Consider the following 16,327-nt stretch of genomic DNA (forward strand, 5'->3'; position numbering starts at 1 on the left):
TCAATACCCTCTGACAGGTCTTTGGGAGGGTGAGTACAGGCAGGTGATCAAAGAACAAGTGTCAGGAGTGTTTTTGTTGACGAGGTTCATTAATAGAGGCCACTCAAAACCTCTGATCACTTTCTGCTGACGAGGACAGTATCCATCAAACGGATTAAATGAAACGAGGGCCGGTGAAGAAATACAATTACTTAAGTTATGCAAATTGAGTGCATGTTTTGTTATTGTGGCAATGACCTGTTTTACCAGCTATAATATAAGCGAGAACCTTTACTGACCATTGATAGTGACATAGCGACCTCATGTGGCAATTTCTATTCAGTGCATCTCGAGATTTGCGTGTCAAAAACAACAATCTCGAATAATTTTGGACGAACTCGACCACCGTACTCGATACCCTTTCCCCTCTATCTCACTGTGATGTTTTTTTTCTTCTAACTTTTAGCTACTATAGCTAAGTTTGTACCTTCATTTTGCAGTGCCTTTACACAGACAGTCATTATATATATATTTTTTCCTTTTCCATCATGTTCACTACCACCGGATCCCGAGGGCTCGGTAAGTACCGGACTAGCTGATTCGTGTACGAGTGTTTTCGCTCGGTCCTGTCTCGCAGCTTTGCATTGTCATTCATTCTAGATGAATCTAAGGATTTGCACGGGTCACATCATCGTTTCTACGCGTACAATCGACGATTCGAGCCTTTACCATTTTTGTCATAATGTCTAGAATTGCGTGATACCGCTCGATGTTTCATTTAATAAACGACGCTGAATGCTGGCTCAGTACTGTAGTGACAGAGCGGTGCGTGTGGTTTCCCCGCCCACATTTTCCATACAAGTATTTAACGTTACCAGGAACAAGTACTCTGCTGTAAATTCTGATAGAGTATCAAATTGATTGTGCCCTACAGGTAGGTGATTGATTGGTTGCCTCCCCCCACAGATAAGGCCCCCCTGTCTAAAGGTCTCCTCCTGGTCCTCAGTGGTCTGACTGTCGTGCTCACCCTCCTGCCACAGTACAATCACCTGTTCACCTACAGCCTGCAGGCCATCACGCTGCAGCACCAGGTAGCGGAAAAGAGAGAGGGAGTGTCGTAAACCTCATCCTTTCTCCTCCTGTGGATCATCTTGCCAAAGACAGTACAGTATGAAGACAGGCAGGAACTGCTTCTCCAATAGAAATCCCCGATCACGCTTGTAGCCGAACTTTGGCTAGCTAAACTCATGCCCAGAAACACGTAATCTGCTTTTAATGGTCGTCGCGCCGAATTGCGCTGTCAAATCGAAGACACTCCTTCGATATAAAGTTGTTTTTGATTAAAATGATTACATGTCAGATTGTCATTACTACAACCACGTGAAAGTGATATTTTCAGCTACTTAAGACATTGGCTCAAATCTCAGTTTTGCATTTAGATTTCTAGACAATTAACAACTTAAGGACACATTTTTCGATCTGGTCTGCCACGTCTGTTTCTCAAGCGCTCCCGGAAGTCTTGTGATGTTGCACCTCTGGGTTTAGAAACTCTGTGGTGTGTGTACTGTGTAACAACCCTCACTCATCTTCTATAAGGTATGGCGGTTAGTGTGTGGCAGACTGATCTGTCTGGACCTAAAGGACACCTTCTGCAACAGTCTGCTCATCTACAACTTCCGCATCTTGGAGAGACGGTTCGGCAGCAGAAAATTTGCTGTAAGTTCATTTCAGCTTGTAAACCTATGTTAGACTCACTGGGCACGTTCCAGCTGGTCTTTATTGCAGTCGTGCTGCACAGATTATCAGTTGTTTTATCAAATTATCATGATGATGATGATATGATTTTATGTTATGTCATTGTTTCATATTGTAACATCCTGGTTCTTCCTGTAGTCCTAACTGTAACATCCTGGTTCTTCCTGTAGTCCTAACTGTAACATCCTGGTTCTTCCTGTAGTCCTAACTGTAACATCCTGGTTCTTCCTGTAGTCCTAACTGTAACATCCTGGTTCTTCCTGTAGTCCTTCCTGTTTGGGACGTGGGTGCTCACTGCACTGGTGGACTTCCTGCTGTCCGAAGTGTTTCACTACCTGTTTGACTACCAGGTGTCTGAGCTGCCTGCCGGACTGTGAGTACCTTTACACCTGTCCTTCACAGCTGGACCTCTAACTGGGCTGCCTGCTGGACTGTGAGTACCTTTACACCTGTCCTTCACAGCGGGACCTCTAACTGGGCTGCACACATGTCCTTGACACCTGAGCTCAATCCCTAAATCAATCCCTTGCTCCTATGGACTCCTTTTCCTTGAAGTGTGCCCTTGTTCACTGAGGGTGTACCGTTGTATTAACACCACTAGAGAGCAGTGAGATCAACGAGGGGCTCGATGTGCTGCAGCGACTTCCAAACCAGCTGTCGGCCTACACGTTCTAGATGAAAACATCACACTGCACATGTTGAAAAACTAGGAAGTACCGGTACTCCTTGACCTTTTACCTCATAGAGAGAAGTGTTGTGTTGCTCTTTTAGGGAAGTGAGTTGTCTGTGTTTTTAGTTTCATACCTGGCTAACTTAGGGGCAGGCCAGACCTTGCTGAAATAAAACCGTAACAGTGAAATAGAATGGTTTTAATTCCACTTTAAACAGCAGTTAAAAAGTAAGTATTGGGAAGTGAAACCATTTTTACTTATGAAAAGCATAAATATCTGTACAAAAGATCGATGTGACGGAAATGTTTGAGATGAATCAGTAAAGGTAGGATTGTATCTCTGCATACAGCATCCTGTTCTGCAGGAGGCCCTTTAGGTCTGGAACCTTGTAAAGGCTGCTGTGTTTATGGAACCTGGATGTCCATCTTTTTCACATTCGTTTTGAAATAGCAGAGTGAGCAAAGAAGTCAAATTAAAAACAAGCATTTCTTATTGGACAAGTTCAGGTCGTCCCTTTCTGTTTCAGTTCCTTTTTCCTCCGTTTGGTGTGAATACAACCCAGGACAAGTACGTGTGTCTAGACTAGTGGTTCTGTGTCTCTTATGGCCTAGTAGTGGTCATCTCAAGGACCAGGACAGGCTCTGGGGCTACTCAGCTGGATGTGGCTCCTGTCTCAGGGGTAGTTGGTTGGATGTGACTCCTGTCTCAGGGGTAGTTGGTTGGATGTGACTCCTGTCTCAGGGGTAGTTGGTTGGATGTGGCTCCTGTCTCAGGGGTAGTTGGTTGGATGTGGCTCCTGTCTCAGGGGTAGTTGGTTGGATGTGGCTCCTGTCTCAGGGGTAGTTGGTTGGATGTGGCTCCTGTCTCAGGGGTAGTTGGTTGGATGTGGCTCCTGTCTCAGGGGTAGTTGGTTGGATGTGGCTCCTGTCTCAGGGGTAGTTGGTTGGATGTGGCTCCTGTCTCAGGGGTAGTTGGTTGGATGTGGCTCCTGTCTCAGGGGTAGTTGGTTGGATGTGGCTCCTGTCTCAGGGGTAGTTGGTTGGATGTGGCTCCTGTCTCAGGGGTAGTTGGTTGGATGTGGCTCCTGTCTCAGGGGTAGTTGGTTGGGTGTGGCTCCTGTCTCAGGGGTAGTTGGTTGGATGTGGCTCCTGTCTCAGGGGTAGTTGGTTGGATGTGGCTCCTGTCTCAGGGGTAGTTGGTTGGATGTGGCTCCTGTCTCAGGGGTAGTTGGTTGGATGTGGCTCCTGTCTCAGGGGTAGTTGGTTGGATGTGACTCCTGTCTCAGGGGTAGTTGGTTGGATGTGGCTCCTGTCTCAGGGGTAGTTGGTTGGATGTGGCTCCTGTCTCAGGGGTAGTTGGTTGGATGTGACTCCTTTCTCAGGGGTAGTTGGTTGGATGTGGCTCCTGTCTCAGGGGTAGTTGGTTGGATGTGGCTCCTGTCTCAGGGGTAGTTGGTTGGATGTGACTCCTTTCTCAGGGGTAGTTGGTTGGATGTGACTCCTGTCTCAGGGGTAGTTGGTTGGATGTGGCTCCTGTCTCAGGGGTAGTTGGTTGGATGTGACTCCTTTCTCAGGGGTAGTTGGTTGGATGTGACTCCTTTCTCAGGGGTAGTTGGTTGGATGTGACTCCTGTCTCAGGGGTAGTTGGTTGGATGTGGCTCCTGTCTCAGGGGTAGTTGGTTGGATGTGACTCCTTTCTCAGAGGTAGTTGGTTGGATGTGACTCCTTTCTCAGGGGTAGTTGGTTGGATGTGACTCCTGTCTCAGGGGTAGTTGGTTGGATGTGGCTCCTGTCTCAGGGGTAGTTGGTTGGATGTGGCTCCTGTCTCAGGGGTAGTTGGTTGGATGTGGCTCCTGTCTCAGGGGTAGTTGGTTGGATGTGGCTCCTGTCTCAGGGGGTAGTTGGTTGGATGTGGCTCCTGTCTCAGGGGTAGTTGGTTGGATGTGGCTCCTGTCTCAGGGGTAGTTGGTTGGATGTGGCTCCTGTCTCAGGGGTAGTTGGTTGGATGTGGCTCCTGTCTCAGGGGTAGTTGGTTGGATGTGGCTCCTGTCTCAGGGGTAGTTGGTTGGATGTGGCTCCTGTCTCAGGGGTAGTTGGTTGGATGTGGCTCCTGTCTCAGGGGTAGTTGGTTGGATGTGGCTCCTGTCTCAGGGGTAGTTGGTTGGATGTGGCTCCTGTCTCAGGGGTAGTTGGTTGGATGTGGCTCCTGTCTCAGGGGTAGTTGGTTGGATGTGGCTCCTGTCTCAGGGGTAGTTGGTTGGATGTGGCTCCTGTCTCGGTCTCAGGCCCAGGAATGGTCTTGGTAACGTCATCTAAAGCAACAGGACAAGCTGTGTGGCTACCCAGCCTGCTCCTCCCGTCCCGGGTCCCCCCCCGTTTGAAGGGGGTGTCCTCCCCGGTTCGGACCACGCTGGAGAAAGAGGCGCTGACCTGAACCCTCAACATCTTCATCACCCTCCTCTTGTAACCCTTACAGGCAAAGAAGTAGACAAAGGGGTCCAGGCAGCAGTTGAGGTTCATGAGACACACAGTGAAGTGTAGAGACATCTGAAGGGGAGGGAGAGAGGGGTTAGTGGAGGAGTCGGTCACACGTGGATTGGAGATGGACATCACACACACACTTAAATACACAATCTCATGGTCAACACACACACACACACTTAAATACACAATCTCATGGTCAACACACACACACACACTTAAATACACAATCTCATGGTCAACACACACACACACACTTAAATACACAATCTCATGGTCAACACACACACACACACACACAATCTCATGGTCAACACACACACACTTAAATACACAATCTCATGGTCAACACACACACACACACACAAAAATACAATGATATTAACAGATAGGCCTATGTTTGTGTGTCAGTGGTGGCTGGTAGAAGGCGCTGTAGGAGGAAGGGCTCGTTGTAATGAATGGAATTCATGGAACACATGAAAAAGATGGAAACCACATGTTTGACTCTGTTCCATTTATTCCATTCCAGCCATTACAATAAGCCCACCCTCCTATAGCTCCTCCCACCAGCCTCCACTGGTGTGGAGACAACTACCTGAAAGGCGTGGAGCTCGGTACAGTCTGGTGTGTATCTCAGCTTTCGGATCATATACTGCAGGATGTTGATGTGATAGGGACTGAAACACACTACAAACACCAACACTACCCCTGCTATCACCCCCGTCGCCTTCTGGCTCCTCAATGACCTGTGACCTCGCCCACCGGCCCTACTTCTCGTCACCAACCGCAGCTTCCAAAGCAACACCAAGTAGCAACACAGGATGGTTGCAACGGGAACGCCGTATCCCATGACGACGGCTCCAATGAGGACGTAGGGGAGCCCCTCCACGGCCCCGTTCTCAAAGTTGGGGTACTCCATGCAGGTGGTGGTCCCGTCCGGCTCGGCCCGGGTCATGGTCACGGAGAGGAGGGGTAACGTCTGGACTAGGACTAGAACCCACACCCCTACGCAGACGTAGCGGATGGTCCGGGCCCGGCAGAGCCTGGTGTAACGTAGAGGGAGAACCACGGCTACGAAGCGGTCTACAGCCAGGCAGGTCATGAAATTGACCCCTGCGTAGGTGTTGACGTAGAACAGAAGGGCGGTGACACGACACAGGGTCTCCCCCAGGGGCCAGTGGAAACCTAGAGGCAGGGAGACTCAAAGATTACCAAGAGAGGTTAGTCCACTTCTGAAACATAACAAGGCGCCAGGGCTACGGGGATCTGTCTCTCAGGAAAAAGGGTCTGTGTGGATATTCTCCACCTACATTTAAAAACCTACAGTGCCTTCAGAAAGTATTCACACCCAGTGGTGGAAAAAGAACCCAAACGTCATACTTGGGTAAATGTAAAGATACCTTAATAGAAAATGACTCAAATGAAAGTCACCCAGTAAAATACTACTTGAGTAAAAGTGAAAGCCACCCGGTAAAATACTACTTGAGTAAAAGTGAAAGTCACCCAGTAAAATACTACTTGAGTAAAAGTGAAAGCCACCCGGTAAAATACTACTTGAGTAAAAGTGAAAGCCACCCGGTAAAATACTAGAGTAAAAGTGAGTCACCCAGTAAAATACTACTTGAGTAAAAGTGAGTCACCCAGTAAAATACTACTTGAGTAAAAGTCACACGGTAAAATACTACTTGAGTAAAAGTGAGTCACCCAGTAAAATACTACTTGAGTAAAAGTGAGTCACCCAGTAAAATACTACTTGAGTAAGTCACCCAGGTAAATACTACTTGAGTAAAAGTGAAAGCCACCCAGTAAAATACTACTTGAGTAAGTCACCCAGGTAAATACTACTTGAGTAAAAGTGAAAGTCACCCAGTAAAATACTACTTGAGTAAAAGTGAGTCACCCAGGTAAATACTACTTGAGTAAAAGTGAAAGTCACCCAGTAAAATACTACTTGAGTAAAAGTGAGTCACCCAGGTAAATACTACTTGAGTAAAAGTGAAAGTCACCCAGTAAAATACTACTTGAGTAAAAGTGAGTCACCCAGTAAAATACTACTTGAGTAAAAGTCACACGGTAAAATACTACTTGAGTAAAAGTGAGTCACCCAGTAAAATACTACTTGAGTAAAAGTGAGTCACCCAGTAAAATACTACTTGAGTAAGTCACCCAGGTAAATACTACTTGAGTAAAAGTGAAAGCCACCCAGTAAAATACTACTTGAGTAAGTCACCCAGGTAAATACTACTTGAGTAAAAGTGAAAGTCACCCAGTAAAATACTACTTGAGTAAAAGTGAAAGTCACCCAGTAAAATACTACTTGAGTAAAAGTCACACGGTAAAATACTACTTGAGTAAAAGTGAGTCACCCAGATAAATACTACTTGAGTAAAAGTGAGTCACCCAGGTAAATACTACTTGAGTAAAAGTCTTAACAGTATTTGGTTTTAAATGTACTTAAGTATCAAAAGTATAAATTATTTAAATTCCTTATATTAAGCAAACCAGACAACTGTTTTTGATTTATTTACAGAAAGCCAACGAACACACTCCCAACACTCAGACATCATTTACAAACAAAGCATTTGTGTTTAGAGAGTCCACCAGATCAGAGGCAGTAGGGAGGACCAGGGATGTTCTGTTTTTTTTATTTTTTTTACCTTTATTTAACCAGGCAAGTCAGTTAAGAACAAATTCTTATTTTCAATGACGGCCTAGGTGGGTTAACTGCCTGTTCAGGGGCAGAACGACAGATTTGTACCTTGTCAGCTCGGGGGTTTGAACTCGCAACCTTCCGGTTACAAGTCCAACGCTCTAACCACTAGGCCACACTGCCGCCCCTGTTTAGAGAGTCCACCAGATCAGAGGCAGTAGGGAGGACCAGGGATGTTCTCTGTTTAGAGAGTCCACCAGATCAGAGGCAGTAGGGATGACCAGGGATGTTCTCTGTTTAGAGAGTCCTCCAGATCAGAGGCAGTAGGGATGACCAGGGATGTTCTCTGTTTAGAGAGTCCACCAGATCAGAGGCAGTAGGGAGGACCAGGGATGTTCTCTGTTTAGAGAGTCCACCAGATCAGAGGCAGTAGGGAGGACCAGGGATGTTCTCTGTTTAGAGAGTCCACCAGATCAGAGGCAGTAGGGAGGACCAGGGATGTTATCTTGATAAATGTGTGAATTGGACCCTTGTCGTGTCCTGCTAAGCATTCAACATGCAACGAATACTTTTAGGTGTCAGGGAAAATGTATGGAGTAAAAATGACATTATTTTCTTTAGGAATGTGGTGAAGTAAAAGTTGTCAAAAATAGTAAAGTACAGATACAACAAAAAAACAGACTTAAGTAGTACTTTAAAGTACTTTTACAGTAAGTACTTTACACCGCTGGTATTATACACTCATACCTGTGTAAACTACATACTGTATTACACACTCATACCTGTGTAAACTACATACTATATTAGACTATCATACATGTGTAAACTACACTACTGTATTAGACTATCATACCTGTGTACACTACATACTGTATTAGACTATCATACCTGTGTAAACTACATGCTGTTCACACCTCTTTACTTTCCCCACATGTTATTGTGTTACAGCCTAAATTCAATATGGATTACATTTTGTGTCACTGTGGAATTTAATTGAGACATTTTTGGAAATAACAAAATTAAAAGCTTGAAATGTCTCGAGTCAACAAGTATTCAACCCCTTTGTTTAAGGCAAGCCAAAATAAGTACTGAGGTAAAAATGTGCTGAACAAGTCACATAATAAGTTGCATGGACTCATTCCATGTTCAATAATAGTGGTTAACATCATCTCTGAATGACTACCCCATCTCTGAATGACTACCCCATCTCTGAATGACTACCCCATCTCTGTACCCCACTCCCTCAACCGGGTAATACATTTCAAGCACAGATTCAACCACAAAGACCAGGGAAGGTTTTTCAATGAACTTGAATATCCCTTTGAGCATGGTGAAGTTGTTAATTACACTTTGCATGGTGAATCAATACACCCAGTCACTACAAAGATTCAGGCATCTTTCCTAGCTCAGTTGCCGGAGAGGAAGGAAACCACTCAGGGATTTCATCATGATGCCAATGGTGACTTTAAAACAGTAACAGAGTATAATGGGTGTGATATGAGAACGAAGGATGGATCAACAACATTGTAGTTACTCCACAATACTAACTTAAATGACAGAGTGAAAAGGAAGCCTGTATTACAAAACCTGCATCCTGTTTGCAACAAGGCACTTAAGTAATACTGCAAAAAAAAAAGCCAAAAATCTAACTTTCTTTCCTGAATACAAAGTGTTAAGTTTAGGGCAAATCCAACACATCACGGAGTACAACTCTTCATATTTTCAAGCATGGTGGTTGCTGCATCATGTTATGGGTGTGCTTGTCAGCGACAATGACAAGGGAATTTTTTTTTTTAGGATAAAAATAAACAGAATACAGCTATAAGCACATGCAAAATCCTAGAGGAAAACAAGGTTCAGACTTGAAAATGGCTGTCAATTTGACAGTTTAAAAGAAAGAGAAGAATTTTAAAAGAATAATGTGCAAATATTGTATCATCCAGGTGTGCAAAGCTCTAAGAGATTTACCCAGAAAGACTCAGCTGTAATCACTGCCAAAGGTGCTTCTTCAAAGTATTGACTCAGGGGTTTGAATACTTATGCAAAGGAGATATTTCTAAGAGTTCATTTTCAATACATTTGAAAAAATGTCAACACATGTTTTCACTTTGTCATTATGGGTTATTGTGTGTGTTTTAATTCGGGCTGTCACAACAAAATGTGGAAGAAGTCGAGGGGCGTGAACACTTTCTGAAGGCTCTGTGTCATTTCTACATACCGACGATCTGCTTTTAGTTGTTTGTTTTAAACTACTTCAAAACAACTATACTCACTGACCTATGACGTAGTAGTGGGAGTATCACTGACCTAGGGTGTAATATCACTGACCTAGGGCGTAGTAGTAGTGGAGTATCACTGACCTAGGGCATAGTAGTAGTGGAGTAACACTGACCTAGGGCGTAGTAGTAGTAGTAGTAGTAGTAGTGGAGTATCACTGACCTAGGGCGTAGTAGGAGTGGAGTATCACTGACCTAGGGCCTAGTAGTAGTGGAGTATCACTGACCTAGGGCGTAGTAGTAGTAGTAGTAGTAGTAGTAGTAGTAGTAGTGGAGTATCACTGACCTAGGGCGTAGTAGTAGTGGAGTATCACTGACCTAGGGCGTAGTAGTAGTGGAGTATCACTGACCTAGGGCGTAGTAATGGGAGTAGTAGTGGAGTATCACTGACCTAGGGCGTAGTAATGGGAGTAGTGGTGGAGTATCACTGACCTAGGGCGTAGTAGTAGTGGAGTATCACTGACCTAGGGCATAGTAGTAGTGGAGTATCACTGACCTAGGGCGTAGTAGTAGTGGAGTATCACTGACCTAGGGCGTAGTAGTAGGAGTGGAGTATCACTGACCTAGGGCATAGTAGTAGTGGAGTATCACTGACCTAGGGTGTAGTAGTGGTGGAGTATCACTGACCTAGGGCGTAGTAGTAGTGGAGTATCACTGACCTAGGGCGTAGTAGGAGTGGAGTATCACTGACCTAGGGCGTAGTAGTAGTGGAGTATCACTGACCTAGGGCGTAGTAGTGGAGTATCACTGACCTAGGGCGTAGTAGTAGTGGAGTATCACTGACCTAGGCGTAGTAGTAGTGGAGTATCACTGACCTAGGGCGTAGTAGTAGTGGAGTATCACTGACCTAGGCGTAGTAGTAGTGGAGTATCACTGACCTAGGGCGTAGTAGTAGTGGAGTATCACTGACCTAGGGCGTAGTAGTAGTGGAGTATCACTGACCTAGGCGTAGTAGTAGTGGAGTATCACTGACCTAGGGCGTAGTAGTAGTGGAGTACCACTGACCTAGGGCATAGTAGTAGTGGAGTATCACTGACCTAGGGCATAGTAGTAGTAGTAGTAGTAGTAGTAGTGGAGTATCACTGACCTAGGGCGTAGTAGTAGTAGTAGTGGAGTATCACTGACCTAGGGCGTAGTAGTAGTAGTAGTGGAGTATCACTGACCTAGGGCGTAGTAGTAGTAGTAGTGGAGTATCACTGACCTAGGGCGTAGTAGTGGAGTATCACTGACCTAGGGCATAGTAGTAGTGGAGTATCACTGACCTAGGGCGTAGTAGTGGAGTATCACTGACCTAGGGCATAGTAGTAGTAGTGGAGTATCACTGACCTAGGGCGTAGTAGTAGTAGTGGAGTATCACTGACCTAGGGTGTAGTAGTAGTGGAGTAACACTGACCTAGGGTGTAGTAGTAGTAGTGGAGTATCACTGACTTAGGGCGTAGTAGTAGTGGGAGTATCACTGACCTAGGCGTAGTAGTAGTGGAGTATCACTGACCTAGGGCGTAGTAGTAGTGGAGTATCACTGACCTAGGGCGTAGTAGTAGTGGGAGTATCACTGACCTAGGGCGTAGTAGTGGAGTATCACTGACCTAGGGTGTAGTAGTAGTGGAGTATCACTGACCTAGGGCGTAGTAGTAGTGGAGTATCACTGACCTAGGGCGTAGTAGTAGTGGGAGTATCACTGACCTAGGGCGTAGTAGTAGTGGAGTATCACTGACCTAGGGCGTAGTAATGGGAGTAGTAGTGGAGTATCACTGACCTAGGGCGTAGTAGTAGTGGGAGTATCACTGACCTAGGGGCGTAGTAGTAGTGGAGTATCACTGACCTAGGCGTAGTAGGAGTGGAGTATCACTGACCTAGGGCGTAGTAGTAGTGGGAGTATCACTGACCTAGGGCGTAGTAGTGGAGTATCACTGACCTAGGGCGTAGTAGTAGTGGAGTATCACTGACCTAGGGCGTAGTAGTAGTGGGAGTATCACTGACCTAGGGCGTAGTAGTAGTGGAGTATCACTGACCTAGGGCGTAGTAGTAGTGGAGTATCACTGACCTAGGCGAGTAGTAGTGGAGTATCACTGACCTAGGGCGTAGTAGTAGTGGAGTATCACTGACCTAGGGCGTAGTAGTAGTGGAGTATCACTGACCTAGGGCGTAGTAGTAGTGGAGTACCACTGACCTAGGGCATAGTAGTAGTGGAGTATCACTGACCTAGGGCATAGTAGTAGTAGTAGTAGTAGTAGTAGTGGAGTATCACTGACCTAGGGCGTAGTAGTAGTAGTAGTGGAGTATCACTGACCTAGGGCGTAGTAGTAGTAGTAGTGGAGTATCACTGACCTAGGGCGTAGTAGTAGTAGTAGTGGAGTATCACTGACCTAGGGCGTAGTAGTGGAGTATCACTGACCTAGGGCATAGTAGTAGTGGAGTATCACTGACCTAGGGCGTAGTAGTGGAGTATCACTGACCTAGGGCATAGTAGTAGTAGTGGAGTATCACTGACCTAGGGCGTAGTAGTAGTAGTGGAGTATCACTGACCTAGGGTGTAGTAGTAGTGGAGTAACACTGACCTAGGGTGTAGTAGTAGTAGTGGAGTATCACTGACTTAGGGCGTAGTAGTAGTGGAGTATCACTGACCTAGGGCGTAGTAGTAGTGGAGTATCACTGACCTAGGGCGTAGTAGTAGTGGAGTATCACTGACCTAGGGCGTAGTAGTAGTGGGAGTATCACTGACCTAGGGCGTAGTAGTGGAGTATCACTGACCTAGGGTGTAGTAGTAGTGGAGTATCACTGACCTAGGGCGTAGTAGTAGTGGAGTATCACTGACCTAGGGCGTAGTAGTAGTGGGAGTATCACTGACCTAGGGCGTAGTAGTAGTGGAGTATCACTGACCTAGGGCGTAGTAATGGGAGTAGTAGTGGAGTATCACTGACCTAGGGCGTAGTAGTAGTGGGAGTATCACTGACCTAGGGCGTAGTAGTAGTGGAGTATCACTGACCTAGGCGTAGTAGGAGTGGAGTATCACTGACCTAGGCGTAGTAGTAGTGGGAGTATCACTGACCTAGGGCGTAGTAGTAGTGGAGTATCACTGACCTAGGGCGTAGTAGTAGTGGAGTATCACTGACCTAGGGCGTAGTAGTAGTGGGAGTATCACTGACCTAGGGCGTAGTAGTAGTGGAGTATCACTGACCTAGGGCGTAGTAGTAGTGGGAGTATCACTGACCTAGGGCGTAGTAGTAGTGGAGTATCACTGACCTAGGGCGTTGTAGTAGTGGGAGTATCACTGACCTAGAGCGTAGTAGTAGTGGGAGTATCACTGACCTAGGGCGTAGTAGTAGTGGAGTATCACTGACCTAGGACGTAGTAGTAGTGGAGTATCACTGACCTAGGGCGTAGTAGGAGTGGAGTATCACTGACCTAGGGCGTAGTAGTAGTGGGAGTATCACTGACCTAGGCGTAGTAGTAGTGGAGTATCACTGACCTAGGCGTAGTAGGAGTGGAGTATCACTGACCTAGGGCGTAGTAGGAGTGGAGTATCACTGACCTAGGCGTAGTAGTAGTGGAGTATCACTGACCTAGGGCGTAGTAGTAGTGGAGTATCACTAACCTAGGCGTAGTAGTAGTGGAGTATCACTGACCTAGGCGTAGTAGTAGTGGAGTATCACTGACCTAGGGCGTAGTAGTAGTGGAGTATCACTGACCTAGGGCGTAGTAGTAGTGGGAGTATCACTGACCTAGGGCGTAGTAGTAGTGGAGTATCACTGACCTAGGGCGTTGTAGTAGTGGAGTATCACTGACCTAGGGCGTAGTAGGAGTGGAGTATCACTGACCTAGGGCGTAGTAATGGGAGTAGTGGTGGAGTATCACTGACCTAGGGCCTAGTAGTAGTGGAGTATCACTGACCTCGGGCGTAGTAGTAGTGGAGTATCACTGACCTAGGGTGTAGTAGTGGAGTATCACTGACCTAGGGCGTAGTAGGAGTGGAGTATCACTGACCTAGGGCGTAGTAATGGGAGTAGTGGTGGAGTATCACTGACCTAGGGCATAGTAGTAGTGGGAGTATCACTGACCTAGGGCGTAGTAGTGGAGTATCACTGACCTAGGGTGTAGTAGTAGTGGAGTATCACTGACCTAGGGCGTAGTAGGAGTGGAGTATCACTGACCTAGGGCGTAGTAGTAGTGGAGTATCACTAACCTAGGGCGTAGTAGTAGTGGAGTATCACTGACCTAGGGCGTAGTAGTAGTGGAGTATCACTGACCTAGGGCGTAGTAGGAGTGGAGTATCACTGACCTAGGGTGTAGTAGTAGTGGAGTATCACTGACCTAGGGCGTAGTAGTGGAGTATCACTGACCTAGGGCGTAGTAATGGGAGTAGTGGTGGAGTATCACTGACCTAGGGCATAGTAGTAGTGGGAGTATCACTGACCTAGTGTGTAGTAGTAGTGGAGTATCACTGACCTAGGGCGTAGTAGTGGAGTATCACTGACCTAGGGCGTAGTAATGGGAGTAGTGGTGGAGTATCACTGACCTAGGGCATAGTAGTAGTGGGAGTATCACTGACCTAGGGTGTAGTAGTAGTGGAGTATCACTGACCTAGGGCGTAGTAATGAGAGTAGTGGTGGAGCATCACTGACCTAGGGCGTAGTAATGGGAGTAGTGGTGGAGTATCACTGACCTAGGGCGTAGTAATGGGAGTAGTAGTGGAGTATCACTGACCTAGGGGCGTAGTAATGGGAGTAGTAGTGGAGTATCACTGACCTAGGGCGTAGTAATGGGAGTAGTGGTGGAGTATCACTGACCTAGGGCGTAGTAGTAGTAGTAGTGGAGTATCACTGACCTAGGGCGTAGTAGTAGTAGTAGTGGAGTATCACTGACCTAGGGCGTAGTAATGGGAGTAGTGGTGGAGTATCACTGACCTAGGGCGTAGTAGTAGTGGAGTATCACTGACCTAGGGCGTAGTAGTAGTGGGAGTATCACTGACCTAGGGCGTAGTAGTAGTGGGAGTATCACTGACCTAGGGCGTAGTAGTAGTGGAGTATCACTGACCTAGGCGTAGTAGTAGTGGAGTATCACTGACCTAGGGCGTAGTAGGAGTGGAGTATCACTGACCTAGGGCGTAGTAGTAGTGGGAGTATCACTGACCTAGGGCGTAGTAGTAGTGGAGTATCACTGACCTAGGGCGTAGTAGGAGTGGAGTATCACTGACCTAGGGCGTAGTAGGAGTGGAGTATCACTGACCTAGGGCGTAGTAGTAGTGGAGTATCACTGACCTAGGGCGTAGTAGTAGTGGAGTATCACTGACCTAGGGCATAGTAGTAGTGGGAGTATCACTGACCTAGGGCGTAGTAGTAGTGGAGTATCACTGACCTAGGGCGTAGTAGTAGTGGAGTATCACTGACCTAGGGCGTAGTAGTAGTGGAGTATCACTGACCTAGGGCGTAGTAGTAGTGGAGTATCACTGACCTAGGGTGTAGTAGTGGAGTATCACTGACCTAGGGCGTAGTAGGAGTGGAGTATCACTGACCTAGGGCGTAGTAATGGGAGTAGTGGTGGAGTATCACTGACCTAGGGCGTAGTAATGGGAGTAGTAGTGGAGTATCACTGACCTAGGGCGTAGTAGTAGTGGAGTATCACTGACCTAGGGTGTAGTAGTGGAGTATCACTGACCTAGGGCGTAGTAGGAGTGGAGTATCACTGACCTAGGGCGTAGTAATGGGAGTAGTAGTGGGAGTATCACTGACCTAGGGCGTAGTAGTGGAGTATCACTGACCTAGGGCATAGTAGTAGTGGAGTATCACTGACCTAGGGCATAGTAGTAGTGGAGTATCACTGACCTAGAGCATAGTAGTAGTGGAGTATCACTGACCTAGGGCGTAGTAGTGGAGTATCACTGACCTAGGGCGTAGTAGTAGTGGAGTATCACTGACCTAGGGCGTAGTAGTGGAGTATCACTGACCTAGGGCGTAGTAATGGGAGTAGTGGTGGAGTATCACTGACCTAGGGCGTAGTAGTAGTGGAGTATCACTGACCTAGGGCGTAGTAATGGGAGTAGTGGTGGAGTATCACTGACCTAGGGCGTAGTAATGGGAGTAGTGGTGGAGTATCACTGACCTAGGGCGTAGTAGTAGTGGAGTATCACTGACCTAGGGCGTAGTAGTAGTGGAGTATCACTGACCTAGGGCGTAGTAGTAGTGGAGTATCACTGACCTAGGGCGTAGTAGTAGTGGAGTATCACTGACCTAGGGCGTAGTAATGGGAGTAGTAGTGGAGTATCACTGACCTAGGGCGTAGTAATGGGAGTAGTAGTGGAGTATCACTGACCTAGGGCGTAGTAATGGGAGTAGTGGTGGAGTATCACTGACCTAGGGCGTAGTAATGGGAGTAGTGGTGGAGTATCACTGACCTAGGGCGTAGTAGGCTATCCTCAGAGGCAGGGCCAGAGTGAAGAGAACGTCGGAGGCGGCCAGGTTGGCAGAGTAGAGTGTGGTAGAGTTGATCCGGGCCAGGTTGGGTCTGATGACGTGCAGT

General features: G+C 46.8%; 1 protein-coding gene and 1 pseudogene across 2 annotated transcripts in view; one reads left to right on the forward strand and one right to left on the reverse strand.

The window, feature by feature from the left end:
• Positions 1-389: 389 nt before the first annotated feature.
• Positions 390-16,327, forward strand: part of LOC135538104 (ubiquitin-associated domain-containing protein 2-like) — a 35,807-nt pseudogene continuing 19,869 nt past the window's right edge.
• LOC135538103 (G-protein coupled receptor 183-like) overlaps positions 2,589-16,327 on the reverse strand; it is a 16,461-nt gene continuing 2,722 nt past the window's right edge. For both annotated transcript variants that reach the window (XM_064964090.1, XM_064964091.1), the window contains 3 exons: positions 16,203-16,327; positions 5,481-6,070; positions 2,589-4,951 (listed from right to left, as the gene is read on the reverse strand). The exon at positions 16,203-16,327 is cut by the window's right edge. In XM_064964090.1, the coding sequence (XP_064820162.1) occupies positions 4,616-4,951; positions 5,481-6,070; positions 16,203-16,327 (1,051 nt within the window). In that variant the 3' untranslated portion in view covers positions 2,589-4,615. The remainder of the gene's footprint in view (positions 4,952-5,480; positions 6,071-16,202) is intronic.

The sequence above is a fragment of the Oncorhynchus masou genome, unplaced genomic scaffold (assembly GCF_036934945.1).
Source record: "Oncorhynchus masou masou isolate Uvic2021 unplaced genomic scaffold, UVic_Omas_1.1 unplaced_scaffold_908, whole genome shotgun sequence".
In the NCBI taxonomy this organism is placed as follows: domain Eukaryota; kingdom Metazoa; phylum Chordata; class Actinopteri; order Salmoniformes; family Salmonidae; genus Oncorhynchus; species Oncorhynchus masou.